The sequence below is a fragment of the Salvelinus alpinus genome, chromosome 16 (genome assembly GCF_045679555.1).
Source record: "Salvelinus alpinus chromosome 16, SLU_Salpinus.1, whole genome shotgun sequence".
Classification (NCBI taxonomy): domain Eukaryota; kingdom Metazoa; phylum Chordata; class Actinopteri; order Salmoniformes; family Salmonidae; genus Salvelinus; species Salvelinus alpinus.
The window spans coordinates 46,703,513-46,727,673 of NC_092101.1; the positions used below are offsets into that span (position 1 = coordinate 46,703,513).

The 24,161-nt window shown below is 42.6% G+C and overlaps 1 protein-coding gene and 1 long non-coding RNA gene across 4 annotated transcripts; both read left to right on the forward strand.

The window, feature by feature from the left end:
* Positions 1-2,891: 2,891 nt before the first annotated feature.
* Positions 2,892-24,055, forward strand: pde6d (phosphodiesterase 6D, cGMP-specific, rod, delta). Of its 3 annotated transcripts, none has more exons than XM_071346419.1 (5): positions 2,892-3,259; positions 18,585-18,673; positions 20,452-20,577; positions 22,048-22,153; positions 22,474-24,055. In XM_071346419.1, the coding sequence occupies exons 1-5, from the start codon at positions 3,192-3,194 to the stop codon at positions 22,553-22,555; spliced, it is 471 nt and encodes a 156-aa protein (XP_071202520.1). In that variant the 5' UTR covers positions 2,892-3,191; the 3' UTR covers positions 22,556-24,055. The 3 variants fall into 3 exon arrangements, with proteins under 3 accessions (XP_071202520.1, XP_071202522.1, XP_071202521.1); XM_071346421.1 differs by having other exon boundaries at positions 2,907-2,984; positions 18,562-18,673; XM_071346420.1 differs by lacking the exon at positions 2,892-3,259 and adding an exon at positions 3,285-4,855 and having other exon boundaries at positions 18,562-18,673.
* LOC139541605 (uncharacterized) lies at positions 4,849-14,214 on the forward strand. Its single transcript, XR_011668370.1, has 2 exons — positions 4,849-8,068; positions 8,254-14,214. It is a non-coding gene; the product is annotated as an uncharacterized lncRNA (long non-coding RNA).
* Positions 24,056-24,161: the final 106 nt, after the last annotated feature.

Below are 24,161 nucleotides of genomic sequence, written 5' to 3' on the forward strand. Positions count from 1 at the left end.
CTAACTGCCTGAGTGGGACCAGCACATCTAACTGCCTGAGTGGCACCAGCACATCTAACTGCCTGAGTGGCACCAGCACATCTAACTGCCTGAGTGGGACCACCACATCTAACTGCCTGAGTGGCACCAGCACATCTAACTGCCTGAGTGGCACCAGCACATCTAACTGCCTGAGTGGGACCAGCACATCTAACTGCCTGAGTGGCACCAGCACATCTAACTGCCTGAGTGGGACCAGCACATCTAACTGCCTGAGTGACACCAGCACATCTAACTGCCAGAGTGGCACCAGCACATCTAACTGCCTGAGTGGCACCAGCACATCTAACTGCCTGAGTGGCACCAGCACATCTAACTGCCTGAGTGGGACCAGCACATCTAACTGCCTGAGTGGCACCAGCACATCTAACTGCCTGAGTGGCACCAGCACATCTAACTGCCTGAGTGGGACCAGCACATCTAACTGCCTGAGTGGCACCAGCACATCTAACTGCCTGAGTGGGACCAGCACATCTAACTGCCTGAGTGGCACCAGCACATCTAACTGCCTGAGTGGCACCAGCACATCTAACTGCCTGAGTGGGACCAGCACATCTAACTGCCTGAGTGGCACCAGCACATCTAACTGCCTGAGTGGCACCAGCACATCTAACTGCCTGAGTGGGACCACCACATCTAACTGCCTGAGTGGCACCAGCACATCTAACTGCCTGAGTGGCACCAGCACATCTAACTGCCTGAGTGGGACCAGCACATCTAACTGCCTGAGTGGCACCAGCACATCTAACTGCCTGAGTGGGACCAGCACATCTAACTGCCTGAGTGACACCAGCACATCTAACTGCCTGAGTGGCACCAGCACATCTAACTGCCTGAGTGGCACCAGCACATCTAACTGCCTGAGTGGCACCAGCACATCTAACTGCCTGAGTGGCACCAGCACATCTAACTGCCTGAGTGGGACCAGCACATCTAACTGCCTGAGTGGCACCAGCACATCTAACTGCCTGAGTGGCACCAGCACATCTAACTGCCTGAGTGGGACCACCACATCTAACTGCCTGAGTGGCACCAGCACATCTAACTGCCTGAGTGGCACCAGCACATCTAACTGCCTGAGTGGGACCAGCACATCTAACTGCCTGAGTGGCACCAGCACATCTAACTGCCTGAGTGGGACCAGCACATCTAACTGCCTGAGTGACACCAGCACATCTAACTGCCTGAGTGGCACCAGCACATCTAACTGCCTGAGTGGCACCAGCACATCTAACTGCCTGAGTGGCACCAGCACATCTAACTGCCTGAGTGGGACCAGCACATCTAACTGCCTGAGTGGCACCAGCACATCTAACTGCCTGAGTGGGACCAGCACATCTAACTGCCTGAGTGGCACCAGCACATCTAACTGCCTGAGTGGGACCAGCACATCTAACTGCCTGAGTGACACCAGCACATCTAACTGCCTGAGTGGCACCAGCACATCTAACTGCCTGAGTGGCACCAGCACATCTAACTGCCTGAGTGGGACCAGCACATCTAACTGCAGTGAACTCTGCAGATTGTTCCACACATTTGTAGCATAAAAACAAAATGCAGATTTTCCCCAAATCTGTGGAGACTGAAGGGATCTCTAGTGTTATCCACTCCTGTGAACGGGTTTGATAACTTATGATTCTTATCTTAATTAATGATGTTACATATAGAGGGAGTTTCTGTCAGATTGCTCTGTAAAAAAAATAAAAGAGAATGCAGCTCTCTTCTTACAGACAGAGAGATCCATCCCACATTTCATACAGACTACAATGATGAGTCCTAAAATTGTCCCCTCTGATAAAACGTATTGCTGAATGGTAGACTGCGTCCGTTAAAACAGAGGTTGCCGCATGCATGTTAACAATATCACCAAAATCAAATACAGAGAGAAGCGTTGTTTGAACAATCTTTCTCTTATTTTTAATACTAAGGCATGATTTATTTTGATATAAAAATATAAAAAATATTGGAGGCAGTCTACCATTCAGCAACACGTTTTATCACAGGGGACAATTTTGGGACTCATCATTGTAGTCTGTACTAAAATGTGGGATGAACCTCTCTGTCTGTAAGAAGAAAGCTGCATTCTGTTTTATTTATTGAATCAAAGTCATGCTGCAGTTCACGAATGGCCTGCTGCACTGAGGTGGCACAGGAATACAACACTGTGTCATCTGCATAGAGATGAATGGTACAAGTATTAACAGTGTTTCCTATGTCATTAATATACAAAGTGAACAATAATGGACCCAACATCGAACCCTGAGGAACACCTTTTTGAATCTCAAGAAATTCAGATTTAACCCCATCTATCCAGATGGCCTGAGTTCTGTCGCTAAGATCATTCTGAAACAATTAACAGGCTGTATATCCCAGGCCTACTCTTGATAATTTCTTCAGCAAAACAGAATGATCAACAGTGTCGAACGCCTTTGACAGGTCAATGAACAAGGCAGCACAGCTCTTTTTAGCATCCAAGGCATTGACAAGATCATTAACAACTAGCATGGTTGCTCTGGTAGTACTATGCCCAGGCCTAAAACCTGATTGGTTTATATTAAGAATACAATTATCAGATAAAAAGCAAACTCAGGATTGTGTAATCATACTATTTGTTCATGGTTCTATCTAGACAATTTGATTTAAAAGCACAGGTGCAACAGCCCCTACACTAGATGCATAGCCTTTGTGTCTGCAAATTGAGCGGTGCTCTTCAAATATCTCTGTATGATTTATCTTGTATAGATTCTGCCTGTGGCACTCATGCAAGAAAAAGGGGCGGAAAGTGGGCGTTGCCTCCGCCTTTGGCGTTGCCACTGGTGACGCGTCTCCCCCAACCAAATCCCTCCCTAGACGCCCGGTTTCATTTGTTGTTTTGTGTGTTGCTTTGCTACCGCGCAAGGTGTTCGGACGAATTAGCTGTCAATCTCCGACCAAATATATTTAGGGTAGGTTGATTAAGGGATCAGTACTGTAGCAGTTCCCAGTGAGATTAATTCTGGGTCTGCTAGAGGTTAATGGGATATTGCAAGAGTCCTTGGACTTTATGCCATTTTCAGGTGCATTTACATTAGCTTGGTAAAGCTAACTAGCTAGCTACTGTACAGTAACATCTCAAGCAACCTCAGTTTTTTTCTACGCTCACGAAATTGAAGATGTCCGACTCCGACATAATGTCTTCAACTGAAGACAGAGCCAAGGAGATTCTGAAGGGGTTTAAGCTGTATCCTTTTCAATTAATTGAGGTTTGCTTGGTTGTTTAGCTAGCTATTTGGCTATAGTCTTCAGTTAACGCAACTGGCTTAGCTAGCTACCTGTCCTTGCTGTACCACGCTGGCTACCGTTACGTCGTTAGCTAGTTCGTTGATGGCCAGTCTAGGTAACGTTAGCGAAGTTAGATAATATTTTCAGTCTGTTGATGGTTACTAGCTGGTAACGTTAGTGTTGCTAGTGTCTTTCTTGGCCATGCTCTGAATCTAACGTTAGTTTGCTCTCAAGTTAGCTTAACGTTAGCTAACAGTAACAGGCCTCGTTATGTTATATACTCAACTCATAGATGTGGTGGTTAACTTTAGCCAATTACTTCGGATAAGTTGATTAGGAGCAGTTACATTGGACAATGAGAAGCTATTTAGATATGCGTTTAATTGAACATGCAAACATAGGTGTTAGCTGAATTGTTGCCGTCGCTAGTTAGCTGACTGGTTCTGACTGGCACTAAACTTGGGTAGTCGTTTGCTGATGCTCCCGCTCAGTCTCTGTAGCGTTAGCTGTTCGAACATACAGAACGGTATTGGCCAATTGTCATGCATTGCCTGTTACTTGTGCAAGAGCATCTTTTCCTACAGCATCAGTTTCTAGTTTTCGGGGTCTTTCCCACCAAGTTGGTTTGGTGCGGGTTTTCCCGAACTCTTGTTAAATCCACATCAGTGTAGATGAAGGGGAGGAAGTATTTTGAGACATGAGTTGTGTATATGTGCCATTCAGAGGGTGAATGAGCAAGACAAAATATTTACGTGTCTTTGAATATGGCATGGTACGGTAGTAGGTACCAGATGCACGGATTTGTGTCAAGAACTGCAACACTGCTGGGGGGGTTTTCTTCATAAAAGCGTCTTCTAAATGGCATTATTTATTGTATTATTTAAACTCTCCACTGTTTCCCGTGTGTATCAAGAATGGTCCACCACCCAAAGGATAGCCAGCCAACTTGACACAACTGGGGGAAGCATTGGAGTCAACGTGGTCCAGCATCCCTGTGGAACGCTTTCGACACCTTGTAGAGTCCATGCCCCGATGAATTGACGCTGTTCTGAAGGCCAAAGGGGGTGTGCAACTCAATATTAGGAAGGTGTTCCTAATGTTTTGTACACTCAGTGTATAGTTTAGTGAGTGTGCCTCAGTGCAAGATAGTTTGTGTATCATTACTTCACTATTTAGCAGTCTTGTTTGTTGTCTCGGGGCCTTTTGGTCCAAGAGCCAATGTTCCGGTACTGTTTGCCGGGCGGTAGCAGAGTGAACAGTCTATGGCTTGGGTGGCTGGAGTCTTTGGCAATTTTTCAGGCCTTCCTCTGACATCGCATAATATAGATGTACTGGATGGCAGGGAACTCGGCTCCAGTGATGTGCTGGGCTGTCTGCACCTCCCTCTGTAGCGTTTTGCGGTCAAGGGTGATGCATTTTCCATACCAAGCGGCGACGCAGCCATTCAAGATGCTCCCGATGGTGCAGCTGTAGAACTTTTGAGGATCCGAGGGCCCCATGCTAAATCTTATCAGCCTCCTGAGGGAGAAGAGGTGCAGCCGTACCCTCGTCGTGGGTATGTATGGACCGTTTTAAGTCTTTAGTGATGTGGACGACAAGGAACTTGAAGTTCTCAACCCACTCCACAACAGCCTGCTCCTGCTGAATACTGTGCTTGTGACGAGATTTCACAAAGATTTCAGCTATAGTTCGAATTGTAGTTCAACTATGATTGATTATCATAGTGTCACTTTATGATTGCTTTCACTTTGGTCTTCCAGCAATATTGTGTATTAGCAGAAAGCAGGATCCCCCCATTATAGTGAATGGAAGAGAAAAATCTGTGTTCATGTAATAAAGTTTAGAAGACAATCATAATTGCTTTCTAATACACTAGATGTATGTCCTTGAACCAATTTACTTTTAAATCGCACACAGCAAGTTATAAGGATAATTTAGTTGCTAATGGCAGCTTGCAGTAACCTGGTCAGCCTTAAACTTGAGTTACTCAATGAGGGGGCATCAACGTCTCTTCCTGGAGTAGCTCAAAGTGTGCATGTCATGTCTCCATGAGACAATGTGCTATTGAGTCTTCACATGGGAGTGAATGGTGTCACGTGATCCACGGCGTTGTCCTTTCATATATACAGTACCAGTCAAAAGTTTGGACACACCTACTCATTCAAAGGTTTTCCTTTATTTTTTACTATTTTCTACATTGTAGAATAATAGTGAAGACATCAACTATGAAATAACACACATGGAATCATGTAGTAACCAAATAAGTGTTAAACAAATCAAAATATATTTGAGATTCTTCAAAGTAGCCACCCTTTGCCTTGATGACAGCTTTGCACACTCATTGGCACTCCATCACTCTCCTTCTTAGTCAAATAGCCCTTACACAGCCTGGAGCCTTTAGTAGGGGTTTCTTTGCAGCAATTTGACCATGAAGTCTGATTCACGTAGTCACCTCTGAACAGTTGTTGTCTGTTACTTGAACTCTGTGAAGCATTTAGTTGGGCTGCAATTTTTAAGGCTGGTAACTCTAATGAACTTATCCTCTGCAGCAGAGGTAACTCTGGGTCTTCCTTTCCTGTGGCAGTCCTCATGAGAACCAGTTTCATCATAGCGCTTGATGTTTTTTGCCATGAAGAAACGTTCAGAGTTCTTGACATTTTCCTGGAGCGGACCTCTGTTGCGGCGGATAAGTTGATTAGAGTTACCAGCCTCAGAAATTGCAGTCCAAATAAATGCTTCACGGAGTTCAAGTAACAGACACATCTCAATATCAACTGTTCAGAGGAGACTGCGTGAATCAGGCCTTCGTGGTTGAATTGCTGCAAAGAAACCACTACTAAAGGACACCAATAAGAAGAGACTTGCTTGGGCCAAGAAACACGAGCAATGGACATTAGACCTGTGGAAATCTGTCGTTTGGTCTGATGAGTCCACATTTGAGATTTTTGGTTCCAACTGCCGAGTCTTTGTGAGACGCAGAGTAGGTGAACAGATCTCCGCATGTGTCGTTCCCACCGTGAAGCATGGAGGTGTGGTGGTGTAGGGGTGCTTTGCTGTTGACACTGTCAGTGATTTATTTAGAATTCAAGGCACACTTAACCAGCATGGCTACCACAGCATTCTGGGCTTGGTGGTACTATCCTTTGTTTTTCAACAGGACAATGACCCAAAACATACCTCCAGGCTGTGTAAGGGCTATTTGACCAAGAAGGAGAGTGATGGAGTGCTGCATCAGATGTCCTGGCCTTCACAATCACCCGACCTCAACCCAATTGAGATGGTTTGGGATGAGTTGGACTGCAGAGTGAAGGAAAAGCAGCCAACAAGTGCTCAGCATATGTGGGAACTCCTTCAAGACTGTTGGAAAATCATTCCAGGTGAAGCTGGTTGAGAGAATGCCAAGAGTGTGCAAAGCTGTCATCAAGGCAGATGGTGGCAACTTTGAAGAATCTAAACTACAAAATATATTGTTTTAACACCTTAAAAAATTTTTTTTTTGTTACTTCATGATTCCATATGTGTTATGGTGTGTGTGTGGTAGAAACCTGAGGATGGGCATAGAGTCTGTGCAGGTTGTCAGTGCGGTCCAAATGGTGTCTGGGTGAGAGGGCGGGCAGTGGTAGGTATGAGTTACAACAGCCTGCCCTATGTAACATTTTTAATCCTACCATAGTGGAGGAGGTCATTTTAGGAGCTTTCCATGTACCTTCCATGGGTAATGTTTTGTGCATCTCTCCTACTGTAGCTCAGATAGAAGCCCTTATTCTGGTTTACATAGGCTAACACAAGCCAACGGTCCCAAAATAGGCACGGTAATGCGGACGAGATTAATCACACCTACGCTACTGCCATCGGCTTCAAGACTGAAGATCCATCGTTCTGTAATTACTCCCTGTACATTAAACATGACTTGGTAGCACTGAGGGTAGGCCTATTCAGTGTTGAATAGGTAAGGGATCGTGACTCGTGTAGCAGACTGTGTATTCATGACATGCAAGGCAGGCTTCATTTTCTAGGCTTCTCATTCCTAAATCCTTGATTTGCAAGGACAGGGATTTACTGCCTTATGGTTCTCCTAACAGGCCTGGTGACTGAGTTTAACGTGTTACCAGGCACTGCATGGAGTCACGGCCGGCCGCATGCTCCTAGAGTACCACAGTCGAGGTCATAATACCCATAAAACCTAGCAGTCAAACACTGAAATGGTTCCAATCGTTTTTCCACTGTTAATTTGTCCCGTAGGGGATTATAGAAACACTTCAATGAAGGTCTGTTTTGTGTAGGCTTACCCTGGTGTGATGTTTTGATAACCATGCAAATCTCTCTCGGATAAGGTCCCACTTTTTTCTTTTTCTTTTGTTTGCCCACTTTTTTCTCCCCAATTTCGATATTGTCTCATCGGAAGAGACGAAGGTCGAGTCATGCGTCCTCCGAAACATGACCCGCCAAACCGCGCTTCTTAACACCAGCCTACGTAACCCGGAAGCCAGCCGCAACAATGTGTCGGACGAAACACCGTTTACCTGACAACCGAGGTCAGCCTGCAGGCACCTGGCCTTCCACAAGGAGTCGCTAGAGCGTGATAAGCCAAGTAAAGCCCCCCGGCCTAACACGGACAACACTCGGCCTATTGTGCGCCACCCTATGGGACTCCCGCTCATGGCTGGTTGTGATACAGTCCAGGATCGAACCCGGCTCTGTAGTGACACCCTTAGCACTGCGATGCAGTGCCGTAGACCGCTGTGCCACTCAGGAGGCCCCGGACAAGGTGACTTTTATCAATACATTTGCCTGTATTTACACTAGTAGGCAAAGTTATGTAACCTTATTTAGTCAGACCTGCTATGGTGGGTTTTATGGTAATTGGTATTCACACATTTCTTTTTGAGGTAGAATTACTGTCATGTTATTGATGCCTAATTGTATACCTTATTTGCACTTGCTTTGTTCCAGAACCAATGGGTGTGCCGGAGTCTCATCACCTCTCAACTAGGCAAGCTGTTTCAACCTGGAACACTTTTCTCCTGCTTTGGTCTGTTTGTCGTTGCAGGAAGTCCTGAAGAGCTGGAGTGTATGAAGGGTTTTGTCCCAGCCCAGCTCTAACACCTGGCTTAAATAATCAACATAATGAATCACGGTTGTAAGCTAAGATTTGTATTCCGATATGAGCTGGGCAGGAACAAAAGCTTATACATACTCCTGCCGTTCAGATCTGTAATTATTCTGTACTATGGGTACACATTTTTTGCGGGGGGGATTCATTTAGATGGTATTGCTATATATAATGCATGTCACACTCAAGTTGAACTTGTTGACTGATGCTAAGCTGGCGGCTGCTAAGAAGGGAGCAGTTGCAACTAGAAGGCATCATTGGTCCACACCTGCCCTGTCTGTCAGATGAGTAGTATCGATTGGTACTGCATGTGCCTTTAGGTTCCTCTCTATGTGTAGGCTAATGAACAGTCTTTCATACATTGCCTTCTGAAACTTTTTCCACATTTTGATAAGTTACAGCCTTATTCTAAAATTGATTTGTTTCCCCCCCCCCCCTCATCAACACAATACTCCATAATGACAAAGCAAAAACAGGTTTAGAAATTTGTGCAATTTCATTAAAAATAAAACTGAAATAACACATTTACATAAGTATTCAGATCCTTTACTCAGTACTTTGTTGAAGCAACTTTGGTAGTGATTACACCCTTGAGTCTTCTTGGGTATGACGCTACAAGCTTTGCACACCTGTATTTGCAGAGTTTCTCCCATTCTCTGCAGATCCTCTTAAGCTCTGTCAGGTTGGATGGGAGTGTCGCTGCACAGCTATTTTCAGGTCTCTCGAGAGGTTCGATCGGGTTCAAGCCCGGGCTCTGGCTGGGCCACTCAAGGACACTCAGAGACATGGCCCAATGCCACTCCTGCATTGTCTTGGCTGTGTGCTTAGGGTTGTTATGCTGATGGAAGGTGAACCTTCAGTCTGAGGTCCTGAGCGCTCTGGAGCAGGTTTTTAATCAAGGATCTCTGTACTTTGCTCCGTTCATCTTTCCCTCGATCCTGACTAGTGTCCCTGTCGCTGAAAAACATCAACACAGAATGAAGCTGCCACCACCATGCTTCACCGTAGGGATGGTGCCAGGTTTCCTCCAGATGTCATGCTTTGCATTCAGGCCAAATAGTTCAAACTTGGTTTCAATAGACCAGAGATTTTTGTTTCATGTTCTGAGTCCTTTAGGTGCCTTTTGGCAAATTCCAAGCGGGCTCTCATGTTCCTTTTAGTGGCTTCCGTCTGGCCACTACCATAAACTCCACCTGATTGGTGGAGTGCTGCAGAAATGGTTGTCCTTCTGGAAGGTTCTCCCATCTCCACAGGAACTTTGGAGCTCTGTCAGAGTGACCGAGTTCTTGGTCACTTCCCTGACCAAGGCCATTCTCCCGATTTGCTCTAGGAAGAGTCTTTTTGGTTCCAAACTTCTTCCATTTAAGAATGATTCAGGCCACTGTGTTCTTGGACCTTCAATGCTGCAGAAATATTTTGGTACCCATCCCCATATCTGTGCCCCGACACAATCCTGTCTCTGCTTGAGCTCTACGGACAATTCCTTCGACCTCATGGCTTTGTTTTTGCTCTGACATGCACTGTCAACTGTGGGACCTTTTCTATAGACCGGTGTGTGCCTTTCCAAATCATGTCCAATCAATTTAATTTACCACAGGTGTACTCCAATCAAGTTGTAGAAATCTCAAGGATGATAAATGGAAACAGGATGCACCTGAGCTCAATTTCGAGTCTCATAGCAAAGGGTCTGAATACTTATGTAAATAAGGTATTTGTTATTGTTTTTTTAACAATTTGCCAACATTTCTAAAAACCTGTTATTGTTTTGTCCATTATGGGATATTGTGTGGCCAAAAGTTGAGAATGACACACATTAATTTCCACAAAGTTTGCTGCTTCAGTGTCTTTAGATATTTTTTCAGATGTTACAATGGAATACTGAAGTATAATTACAAGCACTTCATAAGTGTCAAAGGCTGTTATTGACAATTACATGAAGTTGATGCAAAGAGTCAATATTTGCAGTGTTGACCCTCTTTTTCAAGACCTCTGCAATCCGCCCTGGCATGCTGTCAATTAACTTCTGGGCCACATCCTGACTGATGGCAGCCCATTCTTGCATAATCAATGCTTGGAGTTTGTCAGAATTTGTGGGTTTTTGTTTGTCCACCCGCCTCTTGAGGATTGACCACAAGTTCTCAATGGGATTAAGGTCTGGGGAGTTTCCTGGCCATGGACCCAAAATATTGATATTGGGAGAAGTTGCTCTCGGAGGATGTGTTGGTACCATTCTTTATTCATGGCTGTGTTCTTAGGCAAATTGTGAGTGAGCCCACTCCCTTGGCTGAGAAGCAACCCCACACATGAATGGTCTCAGGATGCTTTACTGTTGGCATGACACAGGACTGATGGTAGCGCTCAACTTGTCTTCTCCGGACAAGCTTTTTTCCGGATGCCCCAGGCCATCCTCAAAGTCTTTGCTTCACTGTGCGTGCAGATGCACTCACACCTGCCTGCTGCCATTCCTGAGCAAGCTCTGTACCGGTGGTGCCCCGATCCCGCAGCTGAATCAACTTTAGGAGACAGTCCTGGCGCTTGCTGGACTTTCTTGGGTGACCTGAAGCCTTCTTCACAACAATTGAACCGCTCTCCTTGAAGTTCTTGATAATCCGATAAATGGTTGATTTAGGTGCAATCTTACTGGCAACAATATCCTTGCCTGTGAAGCCGTTTTTGTGCAAAGCAATGATGACACACGTGTTTCCTTGCAGGTAACCATGGTTGACAGAGGAAGAACAATGATTCCAAGCACCACCCTCCTTTTGAAGCTTCCGGTCTGTTATTCGAACTCAATCAGCATGACGGAGTGATCTCCAGCCTTGTCCTCATCAACACTCACACCTGTGTTAACGAGATAATCACTGACATGTCAGCTGGTCCTTTTGTGGCAGGGCTGAAATGCAGTGGAAATGTTTTTTGGAGGGATTCAGTTCATTTGCATGGCGAAGAATTGCAATTCATCTGATCGCTCTTCATAACATTCTGGAGAATATGCAAATTGCCATCATACAAACGGAGGCAGCAGACTTTATGAAAATTAATGTGTCATTCTCAACTTTTGGCCACGACTGAAATATTTAATCAATTTTAGAATAAGGCTGTAACGTAACAAGGGAAGGAGTCTGAATACTTTCTGAATGCACTGTATGTGTAGTAGTTTCTCGTATTTCTTGGTTTATCAGTTGTCAACTTTGGGAACTTCTCTAATCAAAAATGTGTTATTTTCCATTTAATTATTCTTCCACTTTGACACTTTGTAGATTTTTACAAAAAAAAGGGACATCCAATTTAATCCCACTTTGTAACACATCAAAATGTGGAAGAAGTCAAAGGGTATGAATACTTCCTGACGAAGCTGTATTTAGGCATGGGTTCCTTATATATATTTTTTTGTCTTAATTATTTCTCATTCTGCTGGAGTCTACCTAGTATTTTATACTGAACAAAAATATGAACACAACATGCGATCACTTCAAATATTTTCTGAGTTCATGTGTTGCTACCATGTTGTCATTTTTATTTATTTTTTGCTACCATGCTGTGTTGTCATGTGTTGCTGCCATGCTATGTTGTTGTCTTAGGTATTTTTTTGGTGTCTCTCTTGCCTTGGTGTGTGTGTGTGTGTTGTTATTTTAAATAATCACAGCCCTTGTCCCCGCAGGAGGCCTTTTGGTAGGCCGTTATTGTAAATAAGAATTTGTTCATAACTGACTTGCCTAGTTAAATAAAATTTGAGGAAATCAAATTCACTAGGCCCTATTCTATGGATTTTACATGACTGTAAATACAGATATGCAACTGTTGTTCACAGATACCTTGGGCTTCAGGATCTCGTCACAGTATATCTTTGCATTCAAATTTCCATCGATGAAATGCAATTGTGTGCGTTGTCCGTCTCTTATGCCTTCCCATACTGTAACCCCACTGCCACCATGGGGCACTCTGTTCACAACGTTGACATCAGCAATCCGCTCACCCCACACAGCGCCGTACGTTGGAGGCGGCTCACGGTAGAGAAATTAACATAAAATGATCTGGCTTTGTTGGGCATTCCTGCAGTCAACATGCTAATTGCATGCTCCCTCAACTTGAGACATCTGTGGCATTGTTATTGTCCCCCAGCACAAGGTACACCTGTGTAATGATCATGCTGTTTAATCAGCGTTTTGATTTGCCACACCTGTCAGGTGGATGGATGATATTGGCAAAGGAGAAACACTCACTAATAGGCATGTAAACAAATTTGTGCACAAAATTTGAGAGAAATACGTTTTTTTGTGCGTTTGGAACATTTTGTGGATCTATTATTTCAGCGAATAAAACATGGGATCGACACAGTTCCGTTTGGCTCAGTTGGTAGAGCATGGTGCTTGCAATGCCAAGGTTGTGGGTTCTATTCCCACGGGGGACCTGTGCAAAAAGTATGGAAATGTATACACTCATACTCTTATCCAGAGCAATTTACAGTATCTGCTAAAATGGCTAAATATTGAGATTTTTTTAATATATATTTTTGTTCGGTGTGTTTTAAGCCTACCTTCAACATCCAGTTATTTCTCCATTTGTAACTCACCCACCAAATCACAATATGCCGTTTTACATTTTGTTTTATTTATGCTGGTCAAATTCCTATCATGGAAAAGCAGAAGAATCTGTGCGCTTTCAGATTAATAAATAATTTAAGCTTTACTTCAAGTCAGATGTTTATTTTATGTATGCATTGTTTACTATTTAGATTTCTTTAAAACAATGTAATTGTTGGAGTTAAGGTGTTTGACTTGCTTGATGGATGACTAGGTGCGTTCTTGTCAAATAAATATGCTTATTCATTCATGACCTGTTAAATTATATTATGAATTATTCTGGCTTTGAATCTGCAACAGAATGTGTCAAGTTAGTTCTGAATCGCTTTAATACAGTAGTGCATTCTGACACCATTTAATTGAAATAGGTATCACCTCGTTCATATATTTGGCAGAAATGATAAGGGATTAAATGTAGACCACCAGCTAAAGGAGAAGAGGATCTGGTAAAATAAGGGTATGTTGCTAATATCATCTAGGTAGGTTAGCTAGCTAGCGTCTTTGCAAAAAAAATTATATATAGCCTAGTATTCATGGCAGAATGTAAATATCTGACTGATAGTATTGTGTACAAGACCAAATGCATAAATAAGCCAACAAATATTATTTAAATAAAATATAGATCAGTAAATCAAAATATTTTGTTTTGTTTCAAGGTAGCTAGCTAGCTGACAGCAAAGGTGTCCGCTAGAGATGGCTTGCAGGAATGTATAGTCTAGCATGATGTGTACGTTGATGGTAATTAGCATTTTCAAATTTGAAAGTAAGTGGAGCCGACTGTATTGATAAAAGTCACCTTGTCCTAGAGAGATTTACATGGTTATCAAAACGTCATGCCAGGGGAAAGCCTACATGAAACACAGACCTACATAGGCCTACACAGGCCTACGTGAAACACAGGTGGTTTAAAAATGTAGGAACCATTTCCGTGTTTGACCGCTAGGTTTTATGGGATTTTAGAACCAAGGCAAAAGAGGTTAGCCTTTTGAGTTTTGTTTTGTTGTGGATTGCGAGAGAATCCCGAGTGGCGCAGCGATCTAAGGCACTGCATCTCAGTGCAAGAAGCATCACTAAAGTCCCTGGTTTGAATCCAGGCTCTGATTGGGAGTCCCATAAGGTGGCGCACAATTGGCCTAGCGTTGTCCCGGTTAGGCCGTCGTTGTAAATAAGAATTTGTTCTCAACTGACTTGCCTAGTTAAATAAAGGTTACTTTTTTTTTAAAATTAAAATTATACAGAGGATAGTCAAGCTGTTTCAAGTTTAAGCTGATCCTCCTGAGACCAAGCAATCAATCTGTACTCTGAGGAATTGTCCATCTTTGAACTAAAACCAAAAACTCCTTCCTTCCCCCCTCCTTAAAAATGTACGTAACGAGCATCAGATTAATCGTGATTACAACATCATCAAGAAGCAGGCTACATTCACACAGATTTCTCAAGGTTTTTTCATCAAATTAATCTATAAGTGGTGTATTTATTTGATGTGTGCTGATCAGAGTGTTCTGTGTATCGCTTTGTGTGCCGTGTGGTGACTATCAGGTTGAGGAGGTTAGGAAGTCTTCCCCAGCATGACCAGGTTTTTGACCTGTAGGTCATTGTCTTATGCAATGAGGATATTTATAGAAAGCACTAGAACTTGTATCACAGCAGGGAGAATTCAAAGAAGGCACAAGACGTGCTACAACTCAGCTTCATCACCAATTTGCTTGTTTGCAGACTTTTGACGACGAGAATATCGTAATTGCTTTCAGTTATTACAGTTTCTAAGTCTAGCATAATATTCACATTCTGTAATGAATGTAGGTATAACCTGAAATTATGAAAGTGTGATTTGTGTGCTTTTCCCTTGTGCTGCCTAATCAGATTATTATTTGATACTTTGATTCCTGGGAACTGCCTTGCATCCATGAATAACCCAGTACTGTGTGCCTTAGGCCTAGGCTATAGCCGATTACCCAAGTCGTGCTGAGAATCCTGCCTTTCCATAGAACACTCACAGTATTTCATTAAGCCGCCCTACAGTAGTTCATTGTATTGAAAAACCTCTCTGCAATTTTGGTTAATTAGACAAATGTACATCTCAGACTAAAAATCTACAGGCTACATGACTGACTATATGTATGATGCTGCTGCTGCATTGGACTTCCTGGCTTTGTACAGGAGCACAGCTTCTACATCGCCTCTGTTATGTCCCTAAGGAAAGGCTGACCTCGGAGGAGAATGCAGTGTGCACTGTAGCCAGCTTCCCCTGAGTAGACCTGACTTGCATTTTAATCTGTCCCTGTAACAAACTGATTCACAGAACTGTGTGAACACAATGACTGGCTAACCTCACAGTGAAAGTCTTGAGTTGGTCTAGTTGGTAGGGATATTTGAGCTTTAAGACTTCAGAAAAGTAAAACTGTCTCAATTACATTTCTGAAGATGTATGTTAAAAAAATAGTTTTTTGAAATGTATTCATTTGCAATGGTTTCATTTGACAGTTTATGCAATATTGCATGCGTCATGACTTTTATGTCTTGTGTTTATTGCATGTGCAGTCAAATGTGATTTTCCTGTCTTTTATATTCCTACTATGAGTTGGGAATAATACTCTGATAGTCTAAGATCTGTTTGAAAAGACCGATTATTTTTTAAATGTCAGCTTGTTTGCATGGGTGGGTTCTTCGGACCACTTGGCTACATCACCAGGTGACACAAGTTAACCCTGTCAGTCCCGAGACACCAGCGAAAATCGGCTTTTCATTTAAGTCCAGCCTTTATATTTAGCCTCACAATGAAGTGTTTTACCATGTTCTTTTCAGCACAAGTTGATGCAATCATAATGTGCTATGAAGCAAATTGGGTCTTAAATATTGAGTAGATTGACTCATCAGATATCCATGCAAGATTAGCATTGATAAAAAATTGTAGGTTAATCAATTATTATGGTGTTTACTTAGTTAAAATTTAAAAAAAATGCACCATTACTACACTCTTAGAAAGAATATCCTAAAGGAGTTATTCCGCTGTCCCCATAGGAGAACCCTTTTTGGTTCCAAGTAGAACCGTTTTACCATGTTCTGTTCAGGACAACCAGGGCTCCAAGTAGAACAATTTGACATAAACAGTTGCATTCATGAGTTTTATTGACAAATCTCAACAACTAAAATGTCTGATTAAAAATGCATTTTTGAATGCTGTAAATACAGAAATGGTTTGCTCTGTGGGAAATTAATATCCAACTAGTCAGTGACAACTGTGTAGAGTTTGACAGCAACTATGTGAGCTTGTTACGGTATGACCTTGGATTCATTTGTTTAATAGACCATAACAAAGAGAGTTTGCCCTCCATTAATAGCTAGTTTTCAGGTTACATATCCCTCACATTAGGCTCCTCCAATTATGCCCCTCACTCAGGCCACTCCCGGACAGTCTTAGCAAAATTGTTCTTTAAAAAATTGCTTTTTTGCTAAGAAGTTACTTTTGTTTCTTTTTGACCATTTTAATTAAAACACAATCACAGTAAGGTACTTAATTGTTACCCAGAACAAATATGATATTGAGAAGAAGGGGGGGACAAAAGTCTACATGGACCATTTTTAAAGCTACTCTTTAAAAATGGATGGGGCTTAAGTGAGGCTAGCATGCCTCTAGGGGCTAATTAAAAGCCTGCTTGAGTATGTTGGGGAACAAGGGTCTATCCCCCCTGCGGATCTTCTCTACTTAGAGCCAGGGATCTCAGTAGGTGTGATCCTGGAGACATCTGTCACCTGTTTCCCCACCGGGCCTAATAGAACTGCGTTGAGCTGACATCTCTATCCGGGCCTATTATGAAGAACTTTGTGTTGTCTAGGCCCTAGTCTATGACCTTAGAATGTACTGGAAACATTTTACAGAATTGTTCTCTGCAGCCAGTTAATGAGCTTAACTTTAAAAAATATATATATATATATAATTCACAGTGAAGCAGCAGCAGGACAGATCGTATTCTAATCCATTCATAAAACGTTAGATGGGTAGACGCTGCTAAGTTGCTTTGTCCCCCAGTCATTGTCCGGCAGGACTGACAATTGTGTTCAAATCAATTAAATGATGTAGGAGACAGACGGCACAAAGTCCACAGCCAAAATATTACCTAACAAACCCGCTTCACACAAAGCATCCCAGTCATGTACAGAGTTTGAATGAAGGGGTAAAACTGTAGCCTCGTGTATACCAGACTGATTACCGCTGCTCAGCAAAGCATTCATGTAAGCTTGCGAGATCAGGGTGGCTTGCGGGGCTAGTAAACCTTAGGTAGTAAGCCTATGTTTTCTGAGGAAGTTTCTATTGAGATGACAGAGCCACGTACTGTAGACTTGAGTTTCAGTCTAGGAGGATGTGGGAAGCTGCTGGGAGGTTTGTGACTGAGCTGGTGACTGAGCTGACCCAATGTTGCTGGGCTGCAGTCTGTCAGATTTTGAAAGGATTAAATGATTCTAAGCACCACACGTTTCATCTCGCTAAGACAGTCCTAGCTCCACAGCAGCTAGCTAAGCTCAGTGTTGGAGTTGGTTGCGTCATGTTTCTGTTTTCACTTGACATCAACTGTTATTTTCCTACCTGCTGTTTTTTGAAGTTTGGTCATTCTATATTTAGACTCTTATTATTAGTTTGAAAGAATTGATCCCGTGGCTCGACAGACACTTTGCTCCTCTTGATTTAATTTCCGTTTCGCTGTTTGAAGCCTTTAGTCATGAAATAGTCATGTCAACTGAATGGCATTGTGTCCTGAGGAGGGCTGGCGCCGTGCAGGCTGGTGCTGACACCCTGTTGGGGGGGAGGGGAGGTGGAACAGATGGTCTTGACACAGGGGTTCAGGTGCTTCTGACATGGAGTACCCTCTAGTTGACACACGAGCCACATCTTCAGGTCGGCTTCCAGAGCCGAGTCAGAAACTCTTTGTTCTGTTAGCACCAGCTGGAGAACTGTTACGTGACACACTTGCCTCGGCTTGCACCACTTGACCTATTAGAAGACGTTAGCTAGTAGTAGCTACATAATCATGGGCGGCTTTATTGGCCACTCCAATAAAATAACATTGTGTGAGAGCTGGTGTAAATAACTAGAGCCACAAACGTCAGCTCTCTTAAGAGTTTTGGAAGTATAAAAATAGACCTAAACAGTTTATTTTCTGGCTTTAACTCGTACCCACTAGTTGAATTATCAACAAGACCTGTGTCCATTGGTTAGCTTTTTTTGTCAGAGACTGAGTTGAACATCTGTTGTATACTTCTGGATTACCTGTTGGTTCCCGAGAGATCAAAGGTTCTATATCGTTGTGTATTTATCTCCTTTTGATTGGGCTTGGCTACTGTTTGAATTGTCTGTCAGTTGGCTTCCACTAAACTATTGTAACTTGATGGGTTTCCTGTTGTCCTGGGTGCCAGCTTGAGGAATATTGGCGTTACTTAATTGATCCCTGGCTCTGAGGGAAAATTCTAAGGTTTGCCACGAGCTGCAGACACAAACAGTACAGACCAGAAACCAGAACCTAGACAAGGCTACTGTTACCTGATGGAAGTACATGGCTGTGTCCGTAGTGTTCCTCGACTCCCTCTGCCAGAAACTGGATGAACCTGCGTGATGCTGAGACCGGGAAGGTGCTGTGGCAGGGAACGGAGGATCTGTCTCTTCCTGGGGTCGAACATGAAGGTACTGGCTGGTTTACTGTCATCTTGCTTCCCTCCTGGAGTAAACCTGGATTTTTAGGCCGTATATTCCAACCACTACCAAGATGACCACTCGGTTCTAACCATCCCTGCAGTCAGTTTTTCCTTAAGACCTTGAACCGCTCAACCAATGTCAAAATACCCCAAATGATAATTAGCAATTTACCTCTAAACATAGTTATATCATGTTGTGCCATGTTCAAAGTTGTGTATATCATAATCAATAGAAAAGGGAACATGTATTTTATGTGAGAAAGTAGCCTAGCTAAGGTAAACATTAAGGGCCTAATTTATAAATCTTATAATTTCTTAATTCACCATTTCTGAAAAGTGCGCATGTATAAAAATAGAGAGATTTATAAACTTGGCGCACGCCATACATAAGCATGTTTCTCGTTATAAATCAAACCTGTCATAAAACTGTGTGCGTGAACGTGCATTAGTGGGGTGGCAGGTAGCCTAGTGGTCAGAGTGTTGGACTTGGAACCGAAAGGTTGCAAGATCGAACCCCCGAGGTAAAAATCTGTCATTCTGCTCCTGAACAAGGCTGTTCCTAGGCTGTCATTGAAAATAATAATTTGTTCTTAACTGGCTTGCCTAGTTAAATAAATAAATAAAGTGTGCTCCACCTGAAAAATGCTCTCCGTTCTCCTTTTGTGGTGACAATAACGCCCTTTTTATTTGAGGAACTATTGGCATTAGGCCACAGCATGCAAAAGACATTCAATATTTAGTTCATCAATATATTATTGGGTTTATATGTCCTACCTTGGTATAGACTATGAGCTTAAATGGGCATTGATGTCACCACCTATCACACAGCAATACTGTAGCCTAAGTTTACCCAAACGGTCAAATATTTTATATAAAGCTACCGGTCTATTTACTGTGTGAGCAGGATTTTTGAATCTTTTGCAGTAATTTATGCTGTATCTGGAAAAGGACTGTCAGTTTCTGAAAGATAAAAAAAATTAAAAAAGGCAAATTGTTGTGGACATGTCTGCAGAACATTTGAATTCAACAATGTTTTGCATTGACTTTTCCCCCAACCTAAATATGGACTGCCTGCGAATTGTGAAACATTGTCTAAGGCAGGCTACAGAAATAATGGAATTCCAGTAACTTACTATGGCCTAAATCAATGTAAAAGATCAACGGTTTACCTGTTAAATTCGACTGCATAATGGTATTATAAACCGCGCTGCCTATGATATTACAAAACGTGAAATACATATATACCACATATAACACGTGGTAACTTGTTGTATGGCTCCTTCAGGAATATAAACCCAATCAAGGCCAGAAAAGGTAATGAATATATTCTGGGTTATAAAATATATAGGAAAAATATTTCCTATTTCAAATTATTTTAGATTCTAAAAGAAAAATGGATCTCTCAGTAATGGTAAATGGCTGCATTATTTTTTTTACTGTTTTTTTATTTTTATGAATATGCATATCTGCGATTTGCACAAATTACTTACTTGCCAACTTGCAATACAATATTTCAATCACAAGCAGATGTGCTTACAGATGGTCTAAAGTTGGCAGGGATGTGAGCACATTCTCACATTAAGTCATATTTATTTTTTATAAATGCCAACTTTTGGCGTGAACTGGCTGGCACACACACATTTTGTGGTATATTTTGTATGTACGTACGGTTTATAAATGAGGCCCCAGGATGTTGTTTGTGTTGTGACTGCATTTCTTCTCTCCTAATTAGTAGTTTGACCGTCCATTTTTTAAATTTTCTTGCAGCTCGAGTCCCCAAGAAAATTCTCAAGTGCAAAGCTGTGTCCAGAGAGCTAAATTTCTCTTCGTCAGAAAAACTGGAAAAGTTCCGCCTTGAGCAGAAGGTTTTCTTCAAAGGCCAGTGCTTAGAAGGTACTAGTCTCTTTTATCTGTTTCAATGATCATGCTTTTTATATACAGGTAACAGCCAAAATAAAGGAAGCACCAACATAGTGTCTTAATAGGGTATTGGAACACCACGACCCGCCAGAACATATTCAATGCGCCTTGGCATAGATTCTAGAAGTGTCTGGAACTCTGTTGGAGGGATACGACACCATTCGTCCACAATAAATGAATAAAAATGTGGTGTTTTGTTGATGGTGGTGGAAAACGTTGTCTCAGGCACCGCTACAGAATCTCCCATAAGTGTTTAATTGGGTTGAGATCTGGTGACAGAGACACACACACATCCATTACAGACAGAAATACTCCTCAGCATCCCCACCACCCCCAGACAATCCCGTAGGTAAAGAAGCCGTGGAGGTCCTGGGCTGGCGTGGTTACACGTGGTCTGCGGTTTTGAGACCGGTTGGACGTACTGCCAAATTCTCTAAAATGATGTTGGAGGCGGCTTATGGTAGAGAAATTAACATTAATTATTTCTGGCAACAGCTCTTTTGGACATTCCTGCAGTCAGCATGACAATTGCACGCTCCCTCAACTTGAGACATGGATTATCTTTGCAAAGGAGAAATGCTCAGTAACAAGGATGTAAAGCTTTTTGTGCTTATGGAACATTTCTGGGATCTTTTATTTCAGCTCTTGAAACACGGGAACAACAACTTACATGTTGCGTTTTACATTTTTGTTCAATATACTTTGTATGCCTCATTTACTCAAGTTTTTCCTTTATTTTGGCAGTTACCTGTATCACAGATTATCTATTTTATTGACCTGATACTGCAGTGGCCGCTCTAACAAGTAAAAGAAATGTCTTCAAAAATGGGAGGCGGAGGAGGCAAGAGCCGGTTGGACCGTTCTAGCCAATGAGAGGGCAGATACGCGTGTGAACAACAGGCACAACGGTTACCACAGATACAAAGTCAAAATTGGCTATATCGTGAAAGATTATTTAAGATTAGTGTAAGGTATAAGGTTAGCAGTGTGAGTAATGTTAGGTTTAAAATCACATTTTAGAAATAGGCAGGGTTTATGACTTTGTGGCTGTGGTAACTAGTGTCAACCAGGCATACCTCCAATGTTTTTTTTAAGTTGCCGAGATTTCACGTGTCCTACTTATATCAGTACACTCGTAACAACCTAAACATTACGAAACGTATATTCGGTCTAATGAGCCACGCATAGTAAATAAGCCATTAAATGTTTTGTTAAACCAAATTCGACACTAATTGACCTCCAATCAAAAACTCTTTGCTTGGTGAGCAAAAAAACATTTTTTAAACGCCACCCACCTGCTGAAGAAGACAGATTTTGGGCTCGGTTATCCCTCTCGCTTCGCCTCTTCCTTTCTGCCTGTATGTACTAAAGAATACAATATCCGTGCATAGTGAAGAAACACTCATTGAATGTATTTTGGATGGCTCTCTCCTCTACCTGCAGAATGGTTCTTTGAGTTCGGCTTCGTGATTCCCAACTCCACAAACACATGGCAGTCTTTGATAGAGGCGGCTCCAGAGTCGCAGATGATGCCCGCAAATGTTTTAACGTAAGAGTTAATATATATTTTTGATAAACTATTTCAGCCTTTTGCATTCATCTGCATGTGTTGTTGGGTATTTTGGTCATTGTGCTACATTTGGGTTGTGCAATTGTTTTGTAGGTAATATAGAACTGTCACTCACTAGGCTGCATCTTGAATAAGTAATGAGGCTACAGCCAAATATTCCTTCACACTTTATCTATTCTACACCAAACTTCCTGTAAACTGCAATGTCCTTGTTATGGTGGCGGCTTTGTCTCGTATTATATCAGCTAGAGATGAGTGTTTGCTGAGTTGTAATGTTTCTTCGTTTCTCTCCCTTGCAGTGGAAATGTTGTTATAGAGACCAAGTTCTTTGATGACGATCTTCACGTCAGCACCTCCCGAGTACGACTTTTCTATGTCTGAAGAAGAACGAACAACTTACTTTTTTATTTTCTATTAATCCTTGAAGTGAGAGGGTGTGGGGGGAAAAAAACAGGACCATGCATACACAACTGTTGTTGTTATCCAATGGTCACTGGAAGCCAAGTTCGACGGAGTGCATTTCTCTTTACAGTGACGGGTGACCGCAGCACTAAAGGGAACAATGCAGGAAGAAACCGACATCCAACCAAGTCATCAAGATCACACTGGCTTCTTGGCAGACAAGACTTTTTGTATGTAAATATATATATATATTTGGGCAAAGATGATGCTCATGGCAAGAAACCATGTAAATTATTTTATTTGTACATTCATTTTTTCCCTTGTCATTCCAGAAATGTCACCCTGCGATGTACACTGTGTAACGGATGTCGGGGCGAGGGGGCGGTTTAAAGTTATACTGTTACACCCTGCGATGTACACTGTGTAACGGATGTCGGGGCGAGGGGACGGTTTAAAGTTATACTGTTACACCCTGCGATGTACACTGTGTAACGGATGTCGGGGCGAGGGGACGGTTTAAAGTTATACTGTTACACCCTGCGATGTACACTGTGTAACGGATGTCGGGGCGAGGGGGCGGTTTAAAGTTATACTGTTACACCCTGCGATGTACACTGTGTAACGGATGTCGGGGCGAGGGGACGGTTTAAAGTTATACTGTTACAACCTGCGAGGTACACTGTGTAACGGATGTCGGGGCGAGGGGACGGTTTAAAGTTATACTGTTACAACCTGCGAGGTACACTGTGTAACGGATGTCGGGGCGAGGGGACGGTTTAAAGTTATACTGTTACAACCTGCGATGTACACTGTGTAACGGATGTCGGGGCGAGGGGACGGTTTAAAGTTATACAGTTACAACCTGCGAGGTACACTGTGTAACGGATGTCGGGGCGAGGGGACGGTTTAAAGTTATACTGTTACACCCTGCGATGTACACTGTGTAACGGATGTCGGGGCGAGGGGACGGTTTAAAGTTATACTGTTACACCCTGCGAGGTACACTGTGTAACGGATGTCGGGGCGAGGGGACGGTTTAAAGTTATACAGTTACAACCTGCGAGGTACACTGTGTAACGGATGTCGGGGCGAGGGGACGGTTTAAAGTTATACAGTTACAACCTGCGAGGTACACTGTGTAACGGATGTCGGGGCGAGGGGACGGTTTAAAGTTATACAGTTACAACCTGCGAGGTACACTGTGTAACGGATGTCGGGGCGAGGGGACGGTTTAAAGTTATACAGTTACAACCTGCGAGGTACACTGTGTAACGGATGTCGGGGCGAGGGGACGGTTTAAAGTTATACTGTTACAACTGCTCCATTGTCACCTTGTGTTTTTGATGTTTGCTTTCAATTCTTGTTGTGGTTGCTGATATTGTTATTGTTTGGATTTTTTTTTTTTTAGCTGTTACTAATCTTGTAAAATAGCCTGTGTTTATTACTACACGAATTATGGATTAAAATATGTTCACTACATTTTTTTTTGTAGTTGATTAAGTTTAAGTGCAACAGAATGAGTGGTTCATGCAAGATATTTTGTCTCCTAGGACCCCAAAATTGGTTAGTGTATGAGGCATGGGGC